Genomic DNA, 20,746 nt, shown 5'->3' on the forward strand with positions numbered 1-20,746 from the left:
CACGTAGCTTTTGAGAAAACTACAAAAGTACGTTAACTACTTTATTTATAAGGGTAGCTAAATTCTAAACACTTCTCGTAGTAGTGGTTCCATAAATGATAGATGGGAAATAGCCTGAAATCTAACTGACGAGAAATAGTTCAAACATTGCAGGTTCCGTCCCCCACTGCGACGAACTGAAAAACGAGCTCTATACCGATATATATGTAAAAATTGGAAGACGCACCGATAAATTTGCCATATGCAAATTTCCTACACGGTGGGAAAGTCGTGTCGCTGAAATGGTGATTTAGGCTTTGATCTGAGGTACGTCTAGCAATACTTTTCCCACCTTTTTTTAACCTTTTTCTTTTTTGTCTTTTAATATCCTAATACATATCTGAGTTATACTAGACATAACTCGTTTTTTTTGAAAAACGTAGCCGATGGAAATTTATGTATATATCCCAATTTGGTAGGCGCAAGAAAAAAAAAATAAGGAAAATTATATGATATATGGTTTATAACCAAAGACAACGAAATACAGATTTATAGGCCTGTTCCGACTGTGCTAGTAAAATGCTGGAAAGTTGCTCACCGGAATGCCAAGAAGTTGCCCAAAAAATTGCTCAAAAATCTTTTAAGTCTCTACCTAAATTTCAAAGTTACTATCTAAACTTCTTGATATTTTTAAGTAAAAGTTTATTAACAGCTTCATTTTTCGTTCCTCACAAAAATTGCTGACGTCGGTCAAGAAAAATAGTCTGAATGAATATCTTAGCTTTGAAGAGTTGCTCGCAAATATAATTAATATATATATTCTTTGGTCAGTGATGTTAAGATATTGTTGTACGAGAATCATTTTTTTTCTCTACAACTGAGCGAAAAGTGTATACGTTTTTTCCTGTTAAGGTTAACTTCAGTATTTTCTTGTGTTTTTTTTGTGTACCGTCTATACGTTTCAGGCCTCTTAGGATTAGAAGAGCCCGTTAGCAACGCTGCTGTACTAAGCTAATCAATTATTTATACCACAAAAATTTATGAAGTGGTATGAGAAATATTCTTTGCTCTATAGGGTATCATTTTCCAGGAAACTAATCAATATTAAAAAATCAAATCGGTAAGTTTAAATTTACGCATCTCAGATCTAAAAGCTACTGTAGGATATTGGGGTGGGGGTGGGGGGGATTTGGGGAGTTTAGTCCAATCATAGTCAGGAGTCTATCACTGGTCTAGTACAGAGTAACAAAATTTAGCTGAACTAGCCAGTTCAGTTCTAAACTGAGGCCACAAGGGCCGAAAAATCGTTTTTGGGAAGACCGCCCCCCCTTCCCTTATCTCAAGGTCAGGATCCGGCACTGCTAGCTATGGTATAGGCTAAGGGTTCCAGGGTCCCAGCGGCGCATCCCCACCCAAAAATTCCTTAAGCACCCCCCCCCCCGGGTATAAATTAGCAAATTAAGCTAACCTTTAATTTTTTCTTGTGTTTATTTGTGTGCTGACTGCGTTTCAGGTATCTTAGGCACATTTAAATGCCTTTTTGGGTCTACGAAACGTTATGTGTTCCATTCAAGAACCTCGCATAAATTGAAGTTTTCTATGAAATCGTTGACTTTTTCGTGCTTTTTTGTGCTCTAAACCTATATTCTGCTAAAAAAAATGCTCAGAAAGTTAAAACTTGTTCGTGGTAGTTAGAACCGCAAAAAATTGCTTTTAACGCCGCCGAGACAGGCCCGATGCATGTAAAGACTAACGCAGACATTTTTACGAGAAAAGTTTGCTTAATTTCTTAACTGCCCTAAACCGGAAACCGCATATACAAAGTCTCTGGCACCCATACATTAGTGTATTTTTCCTAGCACAGAAAGTCTTAGCTTTAGTCTTTCTGTCAGGAGCCGATTACTTGGAGCCTCCATCTCCCATATAAGCCCTTGGAGTCAACCCTTTCCGGCGAAAAATTATTTATAGAAATGGCTTTTGCAGAATATTTTTCACTCCTTCTCAGTAATATCCAATCAGAGCAGAGCTATGATCATGCGTCACACGCTGAGTCACAGAAGCGGGATTTGAATTGCTGCCAATAATGGCGGTAGCCAGCGTGGAAGAGTTATCTGATGATGGTTCTGATCTTCTATCGGTTCAAAAATACCCGCTTAAAGCCTAATAACAAAAAGAAAAAGGTCATACACTCATGCGAGGTCTTCAAGTTTACTTGTAATCTTGACAGTTGGCTGCATATCATAAGTTTTATCACGAACAACCCGGCCAGTCCCGGCCCTCGACAGCGTGTAAATAAATATTGATAATCAAGCTCTTTAGTTACTTTACTTTACTGGTTAACTCACTTGTGCAATGCTTTGGAGCTTTTTACTAATTCCACAAAGGACCACACTGCATCAACGCACAGTTAATTTTGAAGTAAAAAGTATGTTGTTCCAACTGTGTTACAGAGAGCCTGCGTAGCAAGCGTTTCCAATCGAGTTATTATTGCACGAAAGTTACATTCCTTTTTTTTGCTCTCGTCCCAACTTTCTCGACGAACTCGCGAGGAAACGCTTGCTACGCAGGCTATGTTACAGATCGAACACGGACTAAATCTTTCGCTTGCGCGGCGTTTGTAATTGTACGAGATCTGAGGTCGCGAATTATGAACGGAGTTTTATGAGCTAAATTAATGTGGCTGTGCATGAAAACGGCTTTTGATAACATACAATCTCAACGGCAAATATTTCAAGTGGACATATCAAACAAAACAAATGAGATGTTCAACAGGAATGAAATCGAATTAAAAGCGAAATTTACTGTTGTGCACCTAACATACTGAGGGTTTCATTCACACAATACAACAAATTCGATTAGATTGTGATTGATGACAGATTTACCTTAGTTATTTGAGCCCGTATAAACACTGTACAAATGTACCAGGGTTTAGTCAGTTAATGTTTACCTTGGTAAACGCTTGAGTGTAAACACAGCATAAGCTTAAGTCTTGCATTACCTTATTTAGTTGACTTGTTCATAAATAAGCTTAAAAAACTAAATTTAACAAGACGCTAGCCTGCATTGCAGGCGTATTTTGGGTGGGCGAAAGTTTGTTTTTGTTCGTATTGTTACGATGTAGCCACCATCTTTGATTTTATGACAGACTGAGGAGAGTAGAAATAGTAACCCTTAGGGTAGGTGCGAGTGCGAAAAAGAAGGAGTCGGGGGAGGGGAGAGAAGAAAAAAATAGTCTCTCTCCCCGCCCCCTCCCCGTTCCTTTTGACTCGCACCACTTCCTCCTCTCTTCGGGAGTTTTAACATGGCGCTTTCGCGAGCAAAAAAGTTCGCGCGCCTGATGAAAACGCCTGCACTGCCGGCTAACAAGACGCCTAAAGTCGTTCCCTTGGGATGCATTGGTCTATGGAAGCATAATGGCGTTCTACCTGAATTTGGAAAGATTAGGAAATAGGAAAGATGTGTCATGTTATGAGTATCGATGAGCAGGTTCGGTCAGTGTAAAACGCAGACTGCAGACTGCGGACCGGGGGTAAAATGCAGACTGCAGACTGAGAGTAAAACGCAGGCTGGGGTAAAATGCAGACCGAGCATAAACTGTAGTCGTGGAAGGGTTCAAGAGCAAAAAAAATCCCGCAAATACATGTAAACGAACATTTACTTGACGACATCCGCTTTCTCAAATCCATTCCTTTCTTCTCTGGAACGTCGTCGACGACCCGAAAGCATAATCGCAATCTTGAACCTTTTTTTCCGTCCGAGAGACCTCATGCTTCAACTTTAGACACGAAGTTTTCGATTCACGTGACCGTGAATTGGTACAACACCACGATGTTTATGCTTAAATAAAAGCTGCTGACCCAAAATACTGTACAGGAAGAATTGTGGGAGTAAATCATTCCAACAACAAAGAAAGATGTTCTGCAGGAAATTTGAATGACCTTCTATGAAAGTATTGCAAATCAAGGTACGCAGACTTAAGCTGTATCGGATGTTCATTGAAACTTCTGGCGAATGTGCAATGTCCTTCGACTAGAAAGCGAGGTCTTTAACTGATACTAGCCAGCTATCTCACCTGTTTGGAGAAGAAGGAGCTCAAATGTTTCAAATGTTTACCGTCTTCATTCTGCAGTTTGCACCCAGCCTGCGTTTTACTCTCAGTCTGTAGTCTGTATTTTACACTCCGTCTGCATTTAACCCCTGGTCCGCAGTCTGCAGTCTGCGTTTTACACTGACCTTGAGCAGGTTACCTGTATGGGTTAGTTTAATGTGCTTATGACTGAATTTATAGTTGTCAGTGGTCGCAAGGATGAAGTTGATCTTGGTTTGATCTGTCGCCATGTAGTTATTTTCGTAGCACGATTTGGATAAGAAAAAGAAGTTATTTTGCATCAAAACAAGGTTTACCTGTGTAACTTAAATTGGAATGTTCACGGAAACAAGTAATGGAGAACATAATAGTTTAACCAAAAATACGCCGTATTCTTGGTAGTAAGTTGCCACAGGTAACTTTTTCAAAGAGAAATAATCATTGCAGTTTTAGGTTAATGGAACAAAACAAGACAAAACATCCGCTTGCTCTACCCAAGGTTACAAAGTTCGATAAAGTTCGAACGTTTTAATCCAAGATGAAAGTTTAATATTCCAAGATGCTCTTGATCCGGTTAAAAATTAATTGCAACGTGTTTCCAAGGTCTCAAAGTTAACATTTCCCTGCAAGAGCTAAACAAATGCCTTAAAAAGTTTTATTTGTTGGCAAGAAAAAACGACGACCGTGGCCGTTCGGTCATCGCGCGCCAAAATTGTAATCGTTGGCAACAGTAAACGAGTTAAAAATCATCATTTTTGTGCTCAATTATCTCACTGTTTTAGTATATACTAAAAAAATTATTCACCTCAGTGTCGGTGGCTAGTGGTGTTGACGATACCGAGCCGCGAGGCGGCGAGGTAAATACCCACCACTAGTCACCGACACTGAGGTGTTTGTTAAATATAACTAATTGCGAAAAACATGTTTTCTTAAAGTCATGAGTGTAAAAAAGCTGCGGGCTTCGAGTTACAGCTACGCGGAGTCATCTGATAGAAATGACAGACTTGTTTACCGGGCTGGATCAAAAAAGGGTCCAACATTTGTCGACAGCGTAAACACAGATGATGGTAAGTCAGTATTTTGTAAGAGGCGATCTACTTTAATGAAGTTTTGTCATTATATCTATGAACTACATCCATACCTACAACCTGAATTAAACTTTAAACTTAAATTTCCTGCCTGTTCCTAGTCCTTTCGAGTTTATTTCACGAAAGGTGATTCGCTAAAAATAACAATTCTGTTTTTTCTCTCTCATTTTTTATGATTAGTCTTAAGTGACAAAACGTATATGGTGCAGGTTCAACGTGCTGCGCTTTCCATTCTTGTATTCGCGTCTTTATGTTAGATTTGCTACTCTTAGTATCATAGTCCGTCCAAGCACACACACGCTTCTTCTTTATTTCCCAGGTATACGTAAGGGGTTTTGGTTGGCTTTCGTCGTTGTTTTTATCACAGCGATGAAAAAGTGTGGATAAGAATGATCGTGAAAACACAGCGTACGGTACTGCAGTTCTGCCGTCGACGAAGCCCTTCTCAACTTCTATTATTGTTCACTCAGTCGTGTGCCTACATATGCACACAATGCATATAAGGCACGTTATGTAACACCAAGAAAAAAAAACTGATTCATTTTCAACAAAAAAATAAAAATAAAATACACGGCAGACCAGACTGTTCTTTGCGGTCTTTTAATTCCAGGGCCAGTCTGCATAAGAAGTTACGCATGGCTATTGCCAGGTGTAAAGGCGCGGAACAACGCGATTGAGGAGTTGGGGGGGGGGGGGGGGGGCACTCCCTTATTTGGCCTAAATGGGCATGTGCCGCTGAACAGGGTATGGATTTCTAGGTCAGTCTTGAGTCTTTTAAAAACAGGGGGTACAATTTCACTATTTAGCTTCTTGAACAGGATATCTTTTTGGACCGAGGACTTTTCAAAGAGTGTAAAGGTAGGCGGTAAGTGGTCTGCATTATTTTATGGAAACAGTACTTTTTCCAAAAAATCTTATCCCATGATGTTTGTCTAAAAACTAAATAAGTTGGGTCATAACATAAGGTCTATTTTCTTAAACAGGGGAGCTAAATGAGCCGAATTTTTGTCTTATACAGGGTCAGGGTATATAAAGGCCTCGGCGGCGCACCTCTACTTAACGGCTTCCCTTAGCCCGATATTTCTCAAGCGGCTTTGACGACTTTATCTCCCCTCTTCCTTCACCTGTTCCTTGAAACTCCTGCCACGCACAGTGATGGGCACTAACAGTGTAAAAAAACTCCAAAGGATGACGATAAGGAGGTATTAATATTTTTATCTTATTTCCAGTATGGCTAGTCACGAATCGGAATTTGTACTATCCGCTTCACCAAGACGACTACCGAGAAAGACGACGAACCACAGGAACAAATCCAGATGTTTGTCTATGGCAGACTGACATTACTAACTCAGATAATTTAATCGTTGAAGATCATCCGAAGTTTCGGGGAGTTTGTGTGATTCAACTGAAAGAGGTAGTTGAAAATTTACTAGGTTAAGTTCAGTTAAATACAAAGTATCCATGACGTTCTCTAAAGAAAAAGCGGCTAATGGAGCTAACACTGAGTCAGGCGAGGAGGTTTTTTTTCCCAGTGGCTTTAACTTCCTCACATGTATTTACCAGGCATCGACTGGCATGTGGTATCTTTTATGCCTTTGTAGATAAAAGTTTCAGAAAACGTGATCTTTTTTCTCACGTTTCAACGGTTGGTCGAAGTCACTGCCATTTTTAGATTTTATCACTGCTAAGATCCTGAAATCTAAAAAAAGACTTAATTACATACAAATATATCTAAAAAAAAACATCCATACCTATATCTTAATTCACCTTTAAAATTTCGCACCTGTATAAAGTATAATACTCTCTTGACAAAAGAGTTCACATAGTTCTCATGACTGATTTACTGCGGTGGAACCCCGGTAATACAGTCACCAATGGGCCCAAAAAAGTTGGCCGTATTAACAGGGGGTAACCGTATTAACGACGTTTTTTAACAAAAGAAAATATATGGTCGTTTTGCCAGGCCGCCAAAAAAAGTGGCTGTATTAACGAGGTTACCGTATTACCGAGGTGGCCGTGAGGCGGGGATTCACTCCTTTCATACAAATTCGACGTGTGTTTTTATAAAATGTTTAGTTGAAGTTTTTCGCTCTTACAAACTGAAGAGGGTCATAAAAGTCAACATCTCATTGCTTTTCTCGTTCCTAAAGATTGCATTAGTTTTACCTTGTAGTGGACATACACTTTAATTTTAGTTCGTTGGCGCTGTTCTGATAAAATATAAGAACGAAATTGCTTCGTTTGCTTTATAGCATTAAAGGCTAATTCCTCTTTCCAGTCGTAGAAAAAAACCCATGACCAGGAATTTGGACTTAAAGTCCGGAAAAGACGAGGATTGGAACCAAGAGAGGAAGAAGGACCTTTATCGGCTCTCTTGATTGGAACCTTCTCCTTGTCTTAATACGGTGTAGCCTTTTTGGGTATGAAAAATGAAACTTCGATATATAGTATACAAATTTCCTTCTGTGCTTTATAATCACAGGGCGCAAAGAGATCCACACGATCTAGAGGAGAAGAGAAAAGAGAACTCATTTATCCCAAAATTATAGATGAATTGAGGTCTTTAACCTGGGTTAAACCAAAACCCTTTAAATCCCAAGGAGGAATGTCACTCATAAACTTTAGTATGCTGGTGCACGCCATAAATGTCTACTTGAACGACAACTATCCAGAAGCCCCAGAAGACTTTAATTTCCAGGCGGAGCTAAAGGCTGCAAGCCACTGGCATTGGTCGGATGATGAAAAACGATGTCTTGCACTTGGGCCGCATGATGATTGTCGCGTAAAATTTGCTGCGAAACAGACATTTGATAAATGGGTAGAAGAACTGGATAAAGAGAGGGAACAGCTGTTCAAAAAATCTGGAGAAGACAGCCGCTCTTCGGATGAGGACGAAAAGGTGTCAGGTAAACAAGCGGGGACATATTCTCCTCGGTCATCTTTTGATAATTTTAACCCACGAAATTTCTCTTTTTGATCCTGGGTTTCTGAGTCATTGAGACGGAATATTGGTTAGTTCGAGATATTAAGTTGGTAATTTACTTTTATTGATAAACTTAACTTTTCATAATGTTGGCCTTACTTTTTTAAAATTTCAATCCATGTCCATCCTTGCCATCTGTTGCAATAGACAACAGGCTGAACAGGAGACAGTATTAAAGCCTAAATATAGTGGACAAAGCTGGACCATTATTTTCTGAATTCAATTGGTGCGAAGACAAGTCTAAATAGCTGTTTAAAAGTTCAGAAGATCAAGCTTACAAAGGGAAGACAAAGCCTTCTTTCAGAATTTGACTCAGGAGATGGACTTAAGCTAACTGAGCCAGGAGATAGTGTTCCTAGAAACAAGACCTCGAAGCGAGGTATCAGGTCTTTATCATCAAAGCGTCCTGTGAACCAATCTGTGAACCAATTGAAGGTGTAAAGTTAACTGTTAGGGTCTCATGTATTTCGTTAAAGGGCATTTTAATGTGGTTAAATATTGTAACTTAGACAAGGATAACCTCAAGACATCACTAGCGGTTTAGCGTCAGAGCCCCAGGCAGGCAGACTTGCGGGGGGTGACCGCGCCAGGGTCTGCAGTGACTTGCATGTGAGTGCATAACTCAGCTTTGCCTGCTTTGCTTTGCTGATCTTTGCAGATCATTGTGAATTCAACCCCTTTTTGCATACATGAAAACAATGACCCACCCCCATTATTTTTCCAGCCTACCCCCACCTGTACTTTATGACTAGTCTCTAAGTGTATACGACACACCTTTCTAAACCGCGAAAATTTTTGGATCAAAACTAACCAATCGAAATGAAAGTTCTTAGGTGGCCCCGGTTGAAGTCGTCACACTGTAATATTTTACCCTAGACTGCAAAACAGTCGGGTTTTTTTCTCAAAATCAGTAAAGAAATCGGTAAAGCGTGGCGTATTTCTAGCGTCTCTCCCCAGTCTCGCTCTCTGTTTTCAGCCTCGTTCTAGACCTTTCGTTTGACTGCTCGCGCGCACTTGAATACGAAAAAAAAAATACGGACTGTTTTGCAGTAAAATTTTCCCCTTTTTTTATAAACTGAAATGAATACGAATTAAATTTCTCCTGTTCCTTTTTCCTGAAGATCTTGAGGAAGGAATTTTTTCCTTGATGATGTATTATAATTTTGAGATGAAAAACGAATCACCAACTACGGTTCACTGGGCTGCGAAAGGTAAAACGTTGTGAGTATTTGTTGCCGCCATATTCGGCTCTAATAATGCTATAGAGTGTTTTCACATGACGTCACGGCGGCCATATTGCTGGTTTTCAGTGTCACGCCATTCAAAATAGGTCAAAATAAAAATCAAAACCATTCGACAGATAAACTCCAGAATCTGGGAAATGGAAGGAGGTAAGTAAACAAAGACCCACGCCAAGATTTGGGTCGAAAGAATAATTTGTATACGAGATATCCGAGGAAATGTTTTACCCAAATTTATAGAGCTTTGTATGGAGACGCCATGCCAGAGCTCATCCGGATGAGCTCCAACATGGCGGACGGAAACCAACAGAAACATCTGTTACCGAATTTTGCTACAAAAGCGTGAATTTACTCCTAGAGGAACTCATGAACATTAAAGTAATAATTTTTCTAATACATGAACTGTTTAGATAGCAAAATTCCTCGAAAAAAGCCACTTTTTTTAACCTAAATGACAGCTCTCTCGGCCGTCATGTAAATGCTGCGTCACGCAAAAGCTTAGAGAATTCAAGTGTTTTCTATTACAAAACCAAGAACCCTTTTGAAGCGAAAATTAGTTTTCAGGTGCTCTAATACACCATGAAAGTAAAATCTCAGTAGGATCGATAGTTTTGTAGTTTGACTTTTAGTGACGTTATGTGAAAACCAACAATGGGTGTCCCAAAACAATGAAACGGCGGCCATGTTGATGTCCTAAACCAGTCCTCTGGGAGCTGAACTCTTGTCTTATGCAAACGCTTTTTTTTGTTCCAATAAATTTGCATAGATGCTGGCCACGTGAGTGAAAACACTCTATAGCTAGGTAAAGTCTTGATAAGTTTTACTTAAATGTAACATTTTTTTATGTATTCTTTAACGTTGGTCTCGTCTTTACAACAGTTTTCATCATTCCTCATGTTTTTCTTACGTCTTGCAAACACCTATTTTCAGGTACCTGTAGTCTGTAGTTTCCGGGATACCTCAGGGAACCATATTGGGTCCCATTCTCTTTTTGATATGTTTATTAATGATCTACCTACCAACACCACACCTGGTATTAAACTCTTCGCCGACGACTGTGTTCTTTACTGCCCGATTAATTCCGTAAGGGACCATTTCGCCCTCCAGCGAGGCCTCGATCAACTAGAGAAGTGGGCCTACACATGGCAGATGAAATTTGCTCCTACAAAATGTTTTGTTATGTCCGTCACCTTGAAGAATTCTCCTTCCCAGTTTAGTTACTCCCTTTGTAATGCGCAGCTCGACGGTGCTTTCCACCAAAAGTATTTCGGCGTCTAAAAAGAAGGCTATGATAGTCTTGAGGATCCTTCAAAGGAATCTCCCATCGTGCGATCGATCGGTTAAGGCACGCGCATATCTATCCTTAGTGCGTCCGATTGTTGAATACGCCACGGTTGCTTGGTCTCCGCATACAAATAAAGGGATTGACTGTATCGAATCCGTTCAACGCCGCGCAGCACGTTTTGTTAACAGCGATTACAGCCGCTATTGTAGCGTTTCATCTATACTTACTGATTTGAACTGGCCTTCACTGCAGTCAAGGCGCAGGATATGCGATCTCGGCATGTTCTATGAGATTCATAGAGGTCAAGTCAACATCTCCCTTCCCTATGACCCTACCTCTGTGCCTGCGTATGGCCATACAAGGGCGAGTCACGACTTTAAGATCAGGCTACCATCCTCTTCAGGCGACGCTTACAAACACTCTTTCTATGTGAGATTAATCCCTGCGTGGAACGCGTTATCAGTTGATGTTGTTAGTTCGGCATCTTTCTCAGAATTTATCCCAAGAGTGTCCACTACTTTAACATATTAACTTAATCACATCGTTTATTTTCATACCATGTAATTCAATACCATGTAAATGTTTCATTGAAATTTCATACCATGTATTTGAGCGACCGCTGGCCGCTCTATTGCCGGATTAGCATACACGCTATTGGCAATTACCTTGATTAAAGATTAAAGATTAAAGTTTAAAGAGGTACCAACTGCATTCCTTCCCCACCTCTACATCTAGAAAAGGCTTTGTAAATTGATGCAATGTAATCAGTTATTACAATGCAATTCAACTGCCATTGCTGTCACGCGGTATGGTAACCGAAATTACAAGCCACGTCGCGAAATAAAGCTCGATAGGTGAGGCAAGAGCGGACTTCCCGGAACTGACCCCCTTAATTTTTTCGTTTAATTTGAAGGTTCAACTTCCCCTAAAATTACGGAAAATGCCGGACGCCAAAGATTGGGCAGAAACGCAGGAAAAAAGAGGTGAGCTCAGCCAGTAATAAACATTATGATGACCGACATAGTCAATCTGTATACATGGAGTTATAAGGAGAGCAAAACATCTTAATCTTTTTTTTTTTCAATTCGAGGCCCAAAAGCCTTCTTTTCAAAAAGCCCACCAAGCTCTCAATTGCCGGCACTAGCTTCACGCTGTTTAAACTGCTATAGTTTTAAAAAAAGTTAACGGCCTAAGCCACTTTGCTACCATCTCGATCCCAGTCGAAGACATCGTTACAAACGGGAAAAGCACAAACTAAGAAGCAGTCTGTATTGGATACCGATTTCGAGTAGTGCAACGTACCATCGTCTCGGCAAAGGAGTTGCTAAGAGACCGGTCATAAATTAGAGTAGGGGCAGGGCTGTTGCTTCAGGTGCAGAAAAAATGTTGACCCTTTAAACTAGTTTCCATAAATCGTCATGCCTCCCCTCTGGATTTGCGCTTGTATTTCAAACTCACTGAAACTTTTCAATATATATACGCCGAGTTTTCCTCATGTCACCCATCGGGAGTGAACTCCTTAGGGGTTTGTATAAGAAGAGACCTTAAGACTTTGGAGAACTAACTCTTCAAACACTTGTTTAATGATTTAAGAGGGAATAAAAGACTTTAAAGAACATCTCCTAAATAGAGGTAAACATAACTAAGAAAATCTAATACAGAAAACACTTTTATAAGTGAATTTTGTAGACAGAAATGACAAGCCCTCCAATGAAAGCGTAAAGAACGGAACAAAACGCCCTGTTAGTGGAAAATTCCGACAAACGACTTGGCCTTGTGACAAGATTTTTGGAAGAGAGGAACTAAGGCAAAAGTGCTAGCTATGAGAGTGACTGAGTGTGTCTTAAAATCCAGTTCAGGACTCGACTTTAGAAAACAATGTTAATGTCAAGTTGTTTCACATATTTACATCACTGCAGAAACTAATTGTTAAGTTATTGTAGTTGGTCACAAGATATAACGTTTTTATTCTCTTTTGACAATGCCGTACTTATCCTTTTATGTTTGTTGTTGTTGTTTATACGCAACTTAGGAGAGGTCTTGGGTATATGTGAAAAGAAGGACCCAGAAGTTACATCATGGACTGTTAAAACATTTTTCTCGTCTACCTTCATCAGATTCAATAAGTGTTTAGTATTATTTACAGAAGGTTGACATCATTCTAAGCCTGAGAAGATCGATTTCATTTATACTCCCTAACCCTAAAAACTTTGCATGAAACCTTCTTTTCTGCGTTGACATGAAAATAGAGGCGCTCTCCATATTTTCACCATCTGACTTCCCTCTAATTTATGACTGGTCCCTATAAGCTGCCTATGAGACAATTAAACAATTATTTTGTCCGCCCATACTTAGCCCAGAAGTAATTATCAAAGTCAACTAAATTCCTCACGGTTTTAGGTAAGAATAATGGTATAAATCTTACTCTTGACGTCCAGGTAAAAATTCAAACTCAGCAACACCGACCTACACCAACGGTACCTGAGGAGAAAGATAAGATACAATCAAATCTCAGAAACTGTATTTTGCTAAAAGTCCCGACTTGGATTTACTATTGTTTTTTATGCATACTCGCTGTTGGGCTACTCAAATCCTCGCACTGGCCTTAGTACTGTCAGCAATGTGATTGTTGTTTTTTTTTTAAAAATAGTTTTTGATATGACAGAAGCCTTGTTGTATTAAGCCATATAGATACACTGCACATGCTTGTTTAACGTTTTTCGAGTTATATTAACCTTATCAATAACATATCCACCCATTTACCTACACAGAAAATATCAGGAAACAAGCCTGGAACTAGCTGAGTCATTGGCCCACTTCACAGTGGAAAGTTAAGGACGGTTGTTTATTCGACCGGCTAGACCGGGGGGCGCACCCCCACCCCCGGGCTGGACCTTCGTGTTATGGACACTGCACAAAAAGAAAACTTCCACAAAGCAATAAGTCAAGTCGTACGATATTTGAAAAATATTCCCCAAAACAAACTGGGACAATAAACCTTCAACCAAGCACCATGAAATTGAACTACAACATATGCAATTTAGCGGGAAAGATTTCACAAATGGCAAGCATGGTCACAGGACTGATCCTCAACAAAGTTCTTTGCTCTGAAAGTTTCATAACTTAAGCATCCTTTTATACACAGATCAAATTTTTGATCACGATTACCTCGATTTTTAAGGTTTTTATAAAGTGGAATACATTTACGTAATTTAAAACGACGGATCAAAGACGGCGAATGCTTCCAGTTCCTTCTTTAATGACGTCATCACGACATCACTGCTATTGTTTGACCCTTTAAACCATAACATCAAAATTCAAATTCTCATTTGTTATCCCTATACGTTTTCAAAAGAAGTAGTGGGGAGAATTTGTTGAAGTATCAATTAGATTCGTCTTGGTTGATCATTTCCTTAATTCTCATGACCACTCTGTTTTATAAAGCAGTGATATTACAATTAAGGAGATATTTGACGCTCATCACTCTTAGGGCTTAAAAGGTTAAGACAAATAATGTGTCAGCCAACTTCTTGTTGATATCAGACACTTTACTACTATTTGTTAATAATCATTTTTCGCTTTATGGCTACTTTGAGGGGAATTGGGGTTCTGCCAATAAATACTTCATAATAACATCAATTTTCATCATTGTGTCAATCAAACGGTTTGCCTAACTATCACAAATGATTAATACACCATTCCGTCTAATTTTAGTGGCTGTATCATGAGCGGTTTTTAATTATAGCGCAATCGTTCAATCAATGCTTCCGATGTAATAAAAATCGACGATTCTGCGACGTATAAAATGAATTTAATTCGTCTGAAGAATTAAATCCGTCCAAGACGGAGGATGAAAACGTCTGTAGAGCGTCTCATTTTAGAGGTCACACACTTACGAAAATTGAGCCGGCAGGCTGTCGTGGCGCCGGTTTCCTCACTTTGCGTGGGCACAAGTTCTCTGCAGCATTCTCATTCCCAGAGCGCTCGCTTTATTTGGTCAAGTGATTTGAGAATAAAGCCAGGCGCCCCTGGGGACAAGATTGTCGATTTAACGTCATTTTTGTTGTTTTCCCGCGTGCCTTCTCGAGTAGTTCCATCTTCTGACAAAATGCAACTAGAAATTTGATTGGAGTGAATATCATCCCTGAACTAACTCTGTTCGTGCTAAAGCGGTTGTTGAAAGAATTTTCCTTCAGTGTTAGTATGTAAGTCATTCGACACTAGACACTCTTTAATAAATTGCAGTTTTATAACGGTTATAACGGTTATAACGGTTTTAGTTCGGTCAGTCGCGTGCTTAGATTTCTGCCGGTTTCACCAATGTAAGAAGCCTGGCGGTCGCAGCATTTGATCTTGTATACTGCTCCCTGTCTGTCCTCCGAACACAAACGAGCGACGAGGAATGGTGACGTCAACAATCAGATTGCTGAGCACCATTTAAAGACGAAACATCAAATTGACTGAGACTCTGCGACATGTATAACGTATTCTAGAGACTACTATCAACGTCTTACTTTAGAAAGCTGGTTTACTAACTTAGAACAAACGCCACTGAATGGTAGCCAACAGTTACCAGCGCCGTACAAACGACTTATTGACGAGATCAAGCAAAACTAACTACGAGAAAAACGACTGGAGAACTGACAATTTGACTAACAATAGACGACTGTTTAACTGTGACAATAGACGGATCGAAACGCACCAACTGACTGATTACGAGTCTTCATAGCAAGTCATAGCCAATAACATCACGGCTTAATTGACAGACGACCATTAACATCGCGACGTAATTGACCAATCAGATCAATAACCAGAGCATAATACCATCAACTGACTTGATACAACTCACTTTGAGTCTGAAGATGACTACCGTACAGGTTGTCGAAACGTCACAGGGGCGGATCCAGGATTTTTTTTTGGAGGGGGTGCACTCGTCTCTTGCTCTACTTCAACACCAATAAACCACATAGTTTTTTTTTTTTGCAGAATACCGGTTGTATTAAAAAACCACAGGTCATCTCGGGGGGGGGGGGGTGCGCACCCCCTGCACCCTCCCCCTAGATCCGCCCCTGCGTCAGTCACTGTCATCAACAACAGTCCTATTCAGGACTACGTTTATCCGGACGATCAAACTCAACCTACATTTTACCGTTTGTTTCCATCTACCACGAGCATGCAAGGCGTCTGTATAATTTCGAAACTTTGCAAAGCAGCATAACCTGTTAAGGTTCAATTCAGCTGGCTATTTGCTTCCCTCTTACTACCTTGCAAGCATAGGCCCTTCGATCTTCTTAGATAAGTCGGAAGAGGAAGTAACGGGTCGCTTCCTCTTTCCCGACTTATCTAGGAAGATCGAAGGGCCTATGCTCGCAGGGTATCCTCTTACCCATATTGGCATTCACAGAAAAAACAATGGTAGTAAATCTTTTTGGGATTTGTATTTGATTACTTTGAGTGGTAGAATATTCACATTTGCATGAATATCGCATGTAAGGCAATAGAGTGTTTTCACTCACGTGGCCAGCATCTTTGCAAATTTATTGGGACAAAAGAAGGCGTTTGCATAAGAAAAGAGTTTAACTCCCACAGGATTGGTTTGGGCTCCAACATGGTGGCCGTTTTATTGTTTTGGGACACCAATATGGCCACCGTGACGTCATGTGAAAACACTCAACAACAACAATAATTTTATTTATTTTTTATTTTATAGTTTATTTCGCAGTACCATTTACATTAGATGGTGTTGCATAAAAAAGAAAGGAAAAATAGTAAAATAGATTTAAGGTACCGTAAAATTCCGAAAGCCCCTCCATGTATACGCCCCTCCAAATATAAGCCCCCGGGGTCTTGTACTTGGAAATTGCCCTCAAATACAAAGTGAAACAAAGCAAAAACGGTAAATTTCCTTCTAACTGTAATGCTAGCCCAATCGATTTTGAAACGCTAATTTCCCTCCATAGATAAGCCCCTCCAAAAATAAGCCACTCAATAGGGCCGTTGAAAACTGACAAGGATTACGGCAAAAACCGTGGACGAAGATCCTGCTAGTTGTACACGTTCGATCGCTACAAAAGAGAACGAGAAGTCCAAAGACTACTGCAAAGCTGATTTAAAACAACGTGTATTGTTTTTTATATAACAATATTTCGGCTGGCCATACAGTATGTGGTCCTTGGTCCGCGTGTAAAAGTCATTAACTTGAATATCTTACCCGAATCTTCACGTAACGAGCTGAAATACTCCCTGAAGATAGCTTTTATGTTCCTGTCGATAATCCTGAAGTTTCAAGTTCCAGACATAAATATTTTGCTTGGAATTCGCAAAAAGGCGACCGTTATCGATGGTCCTTGGTCCGCGAATCTGGTCCTTGGTCCGCGTCTCAGGCAAGCAGCACGATAAAAACGTAAAAATGTTATAGTTTCCACATGAAAACGTGATTTTCACAGTATTTCTTGTATTTTTTTTCTTTTCTTGATGCAATTAAGCTAAAGTTTTTTTCGGAAGATGTTGTGAGCATAAAATAATCTGCTTTTCTTTCAAAGACTTCAGACAACAGTCTCCTCGAGTCTCCCACACGAGCGTCGACGAGCGGTTTTCAGCGTGGTCGAAAATAATTACAGTATGTTGCCCAGTATCCGGACACTTCAGTTTAAGATTGCAATAACTTTCCTTTGTTAATCGCAAGAGCTCTGAAATTTGGCCCAGAGAAAATCTATCTAGTCCTTAATATGACGAAAGACAGTTTAACTTTTTTGACTTTGTTTCCATCGCGAAATTGAAATTTTTGCTGAGCTCCTATGTTGCCCAGTATCCGGACAGCTGGCCCAGTATCCGGACACAACAATAACAACGTAATTGTACATAAATTTCGACAAGCAAGCGACTTATACGCTTCTCTTGCACTTGCAAAGTAGTCTGGTAATCGATTCCAAAAATAAAACCCAGCATCGTGAAATAAAACATAACAAATGACTGGGGTATGGTGGGGAACGCGAGCGGCTGTTTTAAAAATGGTCTGTTTCTTACTTCCTTGTCTACGAACTTTTTCACTGATTTAAGGAAGGCATCCGTGGACATGCCGAAGCAGCAGTTTGCAAGCTCAATTAGCCAATCTGCAAACTACTTTCTTTCCTCAGTTTTTATTTAAAAAAAAGCTTGGGTAAGGGACCTCAATCCGACGGTCAAAGGTCACTCCTATTTAGTCCGACCTGCAGTGTTGATTTCTTCATGCTCAGTCCCCACAATAAGCCTGCTTTTCTAGCACTAATTCCTCCTTCTTTCACATCTCTTAATCCCTTTGTGACATTTTTCAGACCGTTGCAACACCATTCTAGCAATCACAAGTGGGGAAAGTACGAGAATTCCAGGTTCAACTCAGACGCTTTCAGTTATATATAGAAAATGCAGTCACGCGAAACAAGCCCGTGCACACGAAATCAAGTCGCCTGTGAATGAGTGAAGAAAATTTCCATACGGAGTTGAGTAGAATTACATTTTACGACTATATCATATATCCTAAGCTTTAATTATAGTTAATGATATGAAATAAATCTTAACCGGATAATGTACACAGCTAATTCATCGATTCTGTACAGCAAAGAAAAAACTGTCCGGATTCCGGGCACATGACATCAAAACTTAGTGAATGTTTCTGGCCTCCGTTATTCCAAACAAATCGAATTTCAAGAAGAATTAATAAACTTTCTGAAAACCTGACTTCCTTAAGTATCTTCACCTAAAAAATAAAACAGTTTCTTTGAAAATATCACACATCACCCTCCCTTTTCTGAGCAGCACTAATTTTACTGCGCAGTAAACAGCGTAAATATTAGCCACGAAAAGTTTACTTACCTGAACAGAACGGCGTCTTCTGCGACTGTTTCGCAAGCTTTCAAATCGCCAAAACTCTCATCTTAAATCTGAAATGTTCAGCTTTCATTCGAAATACTTCGTTTACCGAAAACTGAAAAGGGCGCCTCAAAAATTGAGTTTTTGTTTCAAGTGTCCGGATACTGGGCAACATACTGTACCAAAAACTCTGTATGTACTCGAGGTATTAAAAAAGAGAACTTGTAGAAATGTATAGGGACGACTTTCAAAACATTCTTCGAAAACAAAGGCCGTCGCTTTTTACTTTGGGACGTTTTATTCAACCAAGGTCATAGGACGCGGACCAAGGACCGCTAAGCGAAATTTGGTGATATTTTTCAAGAGTCGCTAAAGCAAAAAATTTAGAGTCTACAGCAATATGCTTCCATCAGCAGAAATAAGTTGATCTAAAAACCTGTTCTGCAAAAAGGCAAGTCTTCCCGTTGCGTTTTAGTTATTCGTAGGCTAAGTAAACATGACCACGTAATTTACGGTGCCGCAAAAATCAAAACTTCAAGAAAGACAAATTAACCTACCTGTCAACAAACTTTAATTTCGCATCTTCATCCGCAGCAAGAAGGCTGAAACTTCGTCATATGGAAGAATGCTAATCAGTAAATCACGATATCTTTCATTATTCAACGTATTTTTTTTCTTGACGAAATATTTTATCATTTTCGGAAAAGACGCGGACCAAGGGCATGGGGGACTTACGCGGACCAAGACCACTTACTGTACCAGCCTTCTTCAGGTTTACAGATGTTACTGAACTTATGTAGCAATCACAATACTATACAGATGGAGAATGTCGCAATAAAAATTGTTTAAAAGGGAGAGAGCATAATTTACGAACTCTTAATTCTTCTTCTCTGGAATCGTTCAAAACTGAAATAGCCCAGTTTTTGCTGCCAGGCATCAGCCGGCAGCAGACTGAGCGATTCGATGGTTCAAAGCAATCTGTGACTGCGGCGCTGTGCAGTCAGCGGTTTGTTTTTAAAAGTGCTTAGCTGCCGCGCCTATTTGAGAACAAAACAAAATGGCGGGTTGCTCCTATGTAAGTAGGTAAGATCTGTGCGGAAATCGTAGTCCATCGGATGTTTGCTGTCTCTTTAAACGGCCTAAACGGTAAGAGCAGTTCAAAAAGTATTGTACAGGACATTTTTTTTTTCGGTTAATTTGTTTTATTCTCGGTTTCAAGATTAGTTATAGCAAGTATTCTTTTGTCACACAGGGCTGAGTTGCTCAAAGCAAGGTTAGCTTTAACCATTGGTTAAGCAGTATCAAAACCAATACGTTGTCAAGGTATTAAACGCTGGTTAACGCTAACCATGCTTCGAGCAACTGGGCCCAGATTGTTATCTAGGGAATCAGGATTGTATAAAGTTACATAAGTGAACGGCATGTGCTGTACGTCTACCTAACCTGTGAATAAACAAGTTTTGGCCTTTACGTTATTTATTCGCAACTCTTCTCGTCATGTGTACGACGATTGTTCTATGAAGAAACAGCCTATCAGCGCTGCTGTCGTTTTAGAATTTAGTGAATTGTTAAATGAATTACAAAATCATATTGAAACTTTAGCGAGTTATCTGAATATGTAAGCATATCTGTCATTGTGATCAGTTCATTTTTTATATTTCGCTTCGAGTGTTTCATAATTCCAACAAGTCTAAGTTATTAACTTTAATAAAATTCATGTTCAACTGTTCTACATACTATCTTGGCCTATTAGCATCGAAACTAACAGCAGCACTATCCTTCTCAATGAGAACTTCTTAGTAGTTATAGAAAATATTACTGATATGTTCCGGAGCTAGTGAATGATTAACTTTGTACATTAAAATTACTTAGTTTTATAGTTGCATGCAGGCTAGAACACAGATTTTCTTACTTGTCTTTTTGTAGATGCCGCTTAGGGTCGGTTCATTATTTATGGCAATGACTGGGTCGGGAAAAAACCGAAGGGGCTTTGGAAATTTTTCTTTCCGTGGTGACGGGCTTTGTGTTTTTTACTTGAGCAAGAGATCGGGCTTTAAAAAAAATCAACTTAAGCTAAAACTGCAGTAAAAACAAACAACACGTGGTAACTGTATTCATATTGAAATACACCCGATAAATTACGGGATGTTCATATCAAATAAATATTGCTCCAATTTTTTGGGTAATACAGGTGATACTCCTGCACTAAAGCTCATGCTGTGCAATTGAGCACAC

The 20,746-nt window shown here is 39.7% G+C and overlaps 1 protein-coding gene and 1 long non-coding RNA gene across 2 annotated transcripts; both read left to right on the forward strand.

The window, feature by feature from the left end:
* Positions 1–7,756: 7,756 nt before the first annotated feature.
* LOC140944689 (uncharacterized) lies at positions 7,757–14,115 on the forward strand. The gene is made up of 2 exons (XM_073393808.1): positions 7,757–7,891; positions 13,488–14,115. Exons 1-2 carry the CDS (start codon positions 7,760–7,762, stop codon positions 13,788–13,790), a joined length of 435 nt encoding a protein of 144 aa, XP_073249909.1. The 5' UTR covers positions 7,757–7,759; the 3' UTR covers positions 13,791–14,115.
* LOC140944151 (uncharacterized) lies at positions 7,893–11,598 on the forward strand. Its single transcript, XR_012166672.1, has 3 exons — positions 7,893–8,060; positions 9,259–9,348; positions 11,577–11,598. It is a non-coding gene; the product is annotated as an uncharacterized lncRNA (long non-coding RNA).
* Positions 14,116–20,746: the final 6,631 nt, after the last annotated feature.

Source organism: Porites lutea, chromosome 7, assembly GCF_958299795.1.
Source record: "Porites lutea chromosome 7, jaPorLute2.1, whole genome shotgun sequence".
NCBI lineage: Eukaryota > Metazoa > Cnidaria > Anthozoa > Scleractinia > Poritidae > Porites > Porites lutea.

Coding starts and splice junctions, on each gene's coding strand:
- LOC140944689 (XM_073393808.1), top strand. CDS start 7,760: ATGTCACTCATAAACTTTAGTATGCTGGTGCACGCCATAAATGTCTAC. Junction 7,892..13,487: donor GCCACTGGCATTGGTCGGAT/GATGAAAAACGA, acceptor CCCACTTCACAG/TGGAAAGTTAAGGACGGTTG.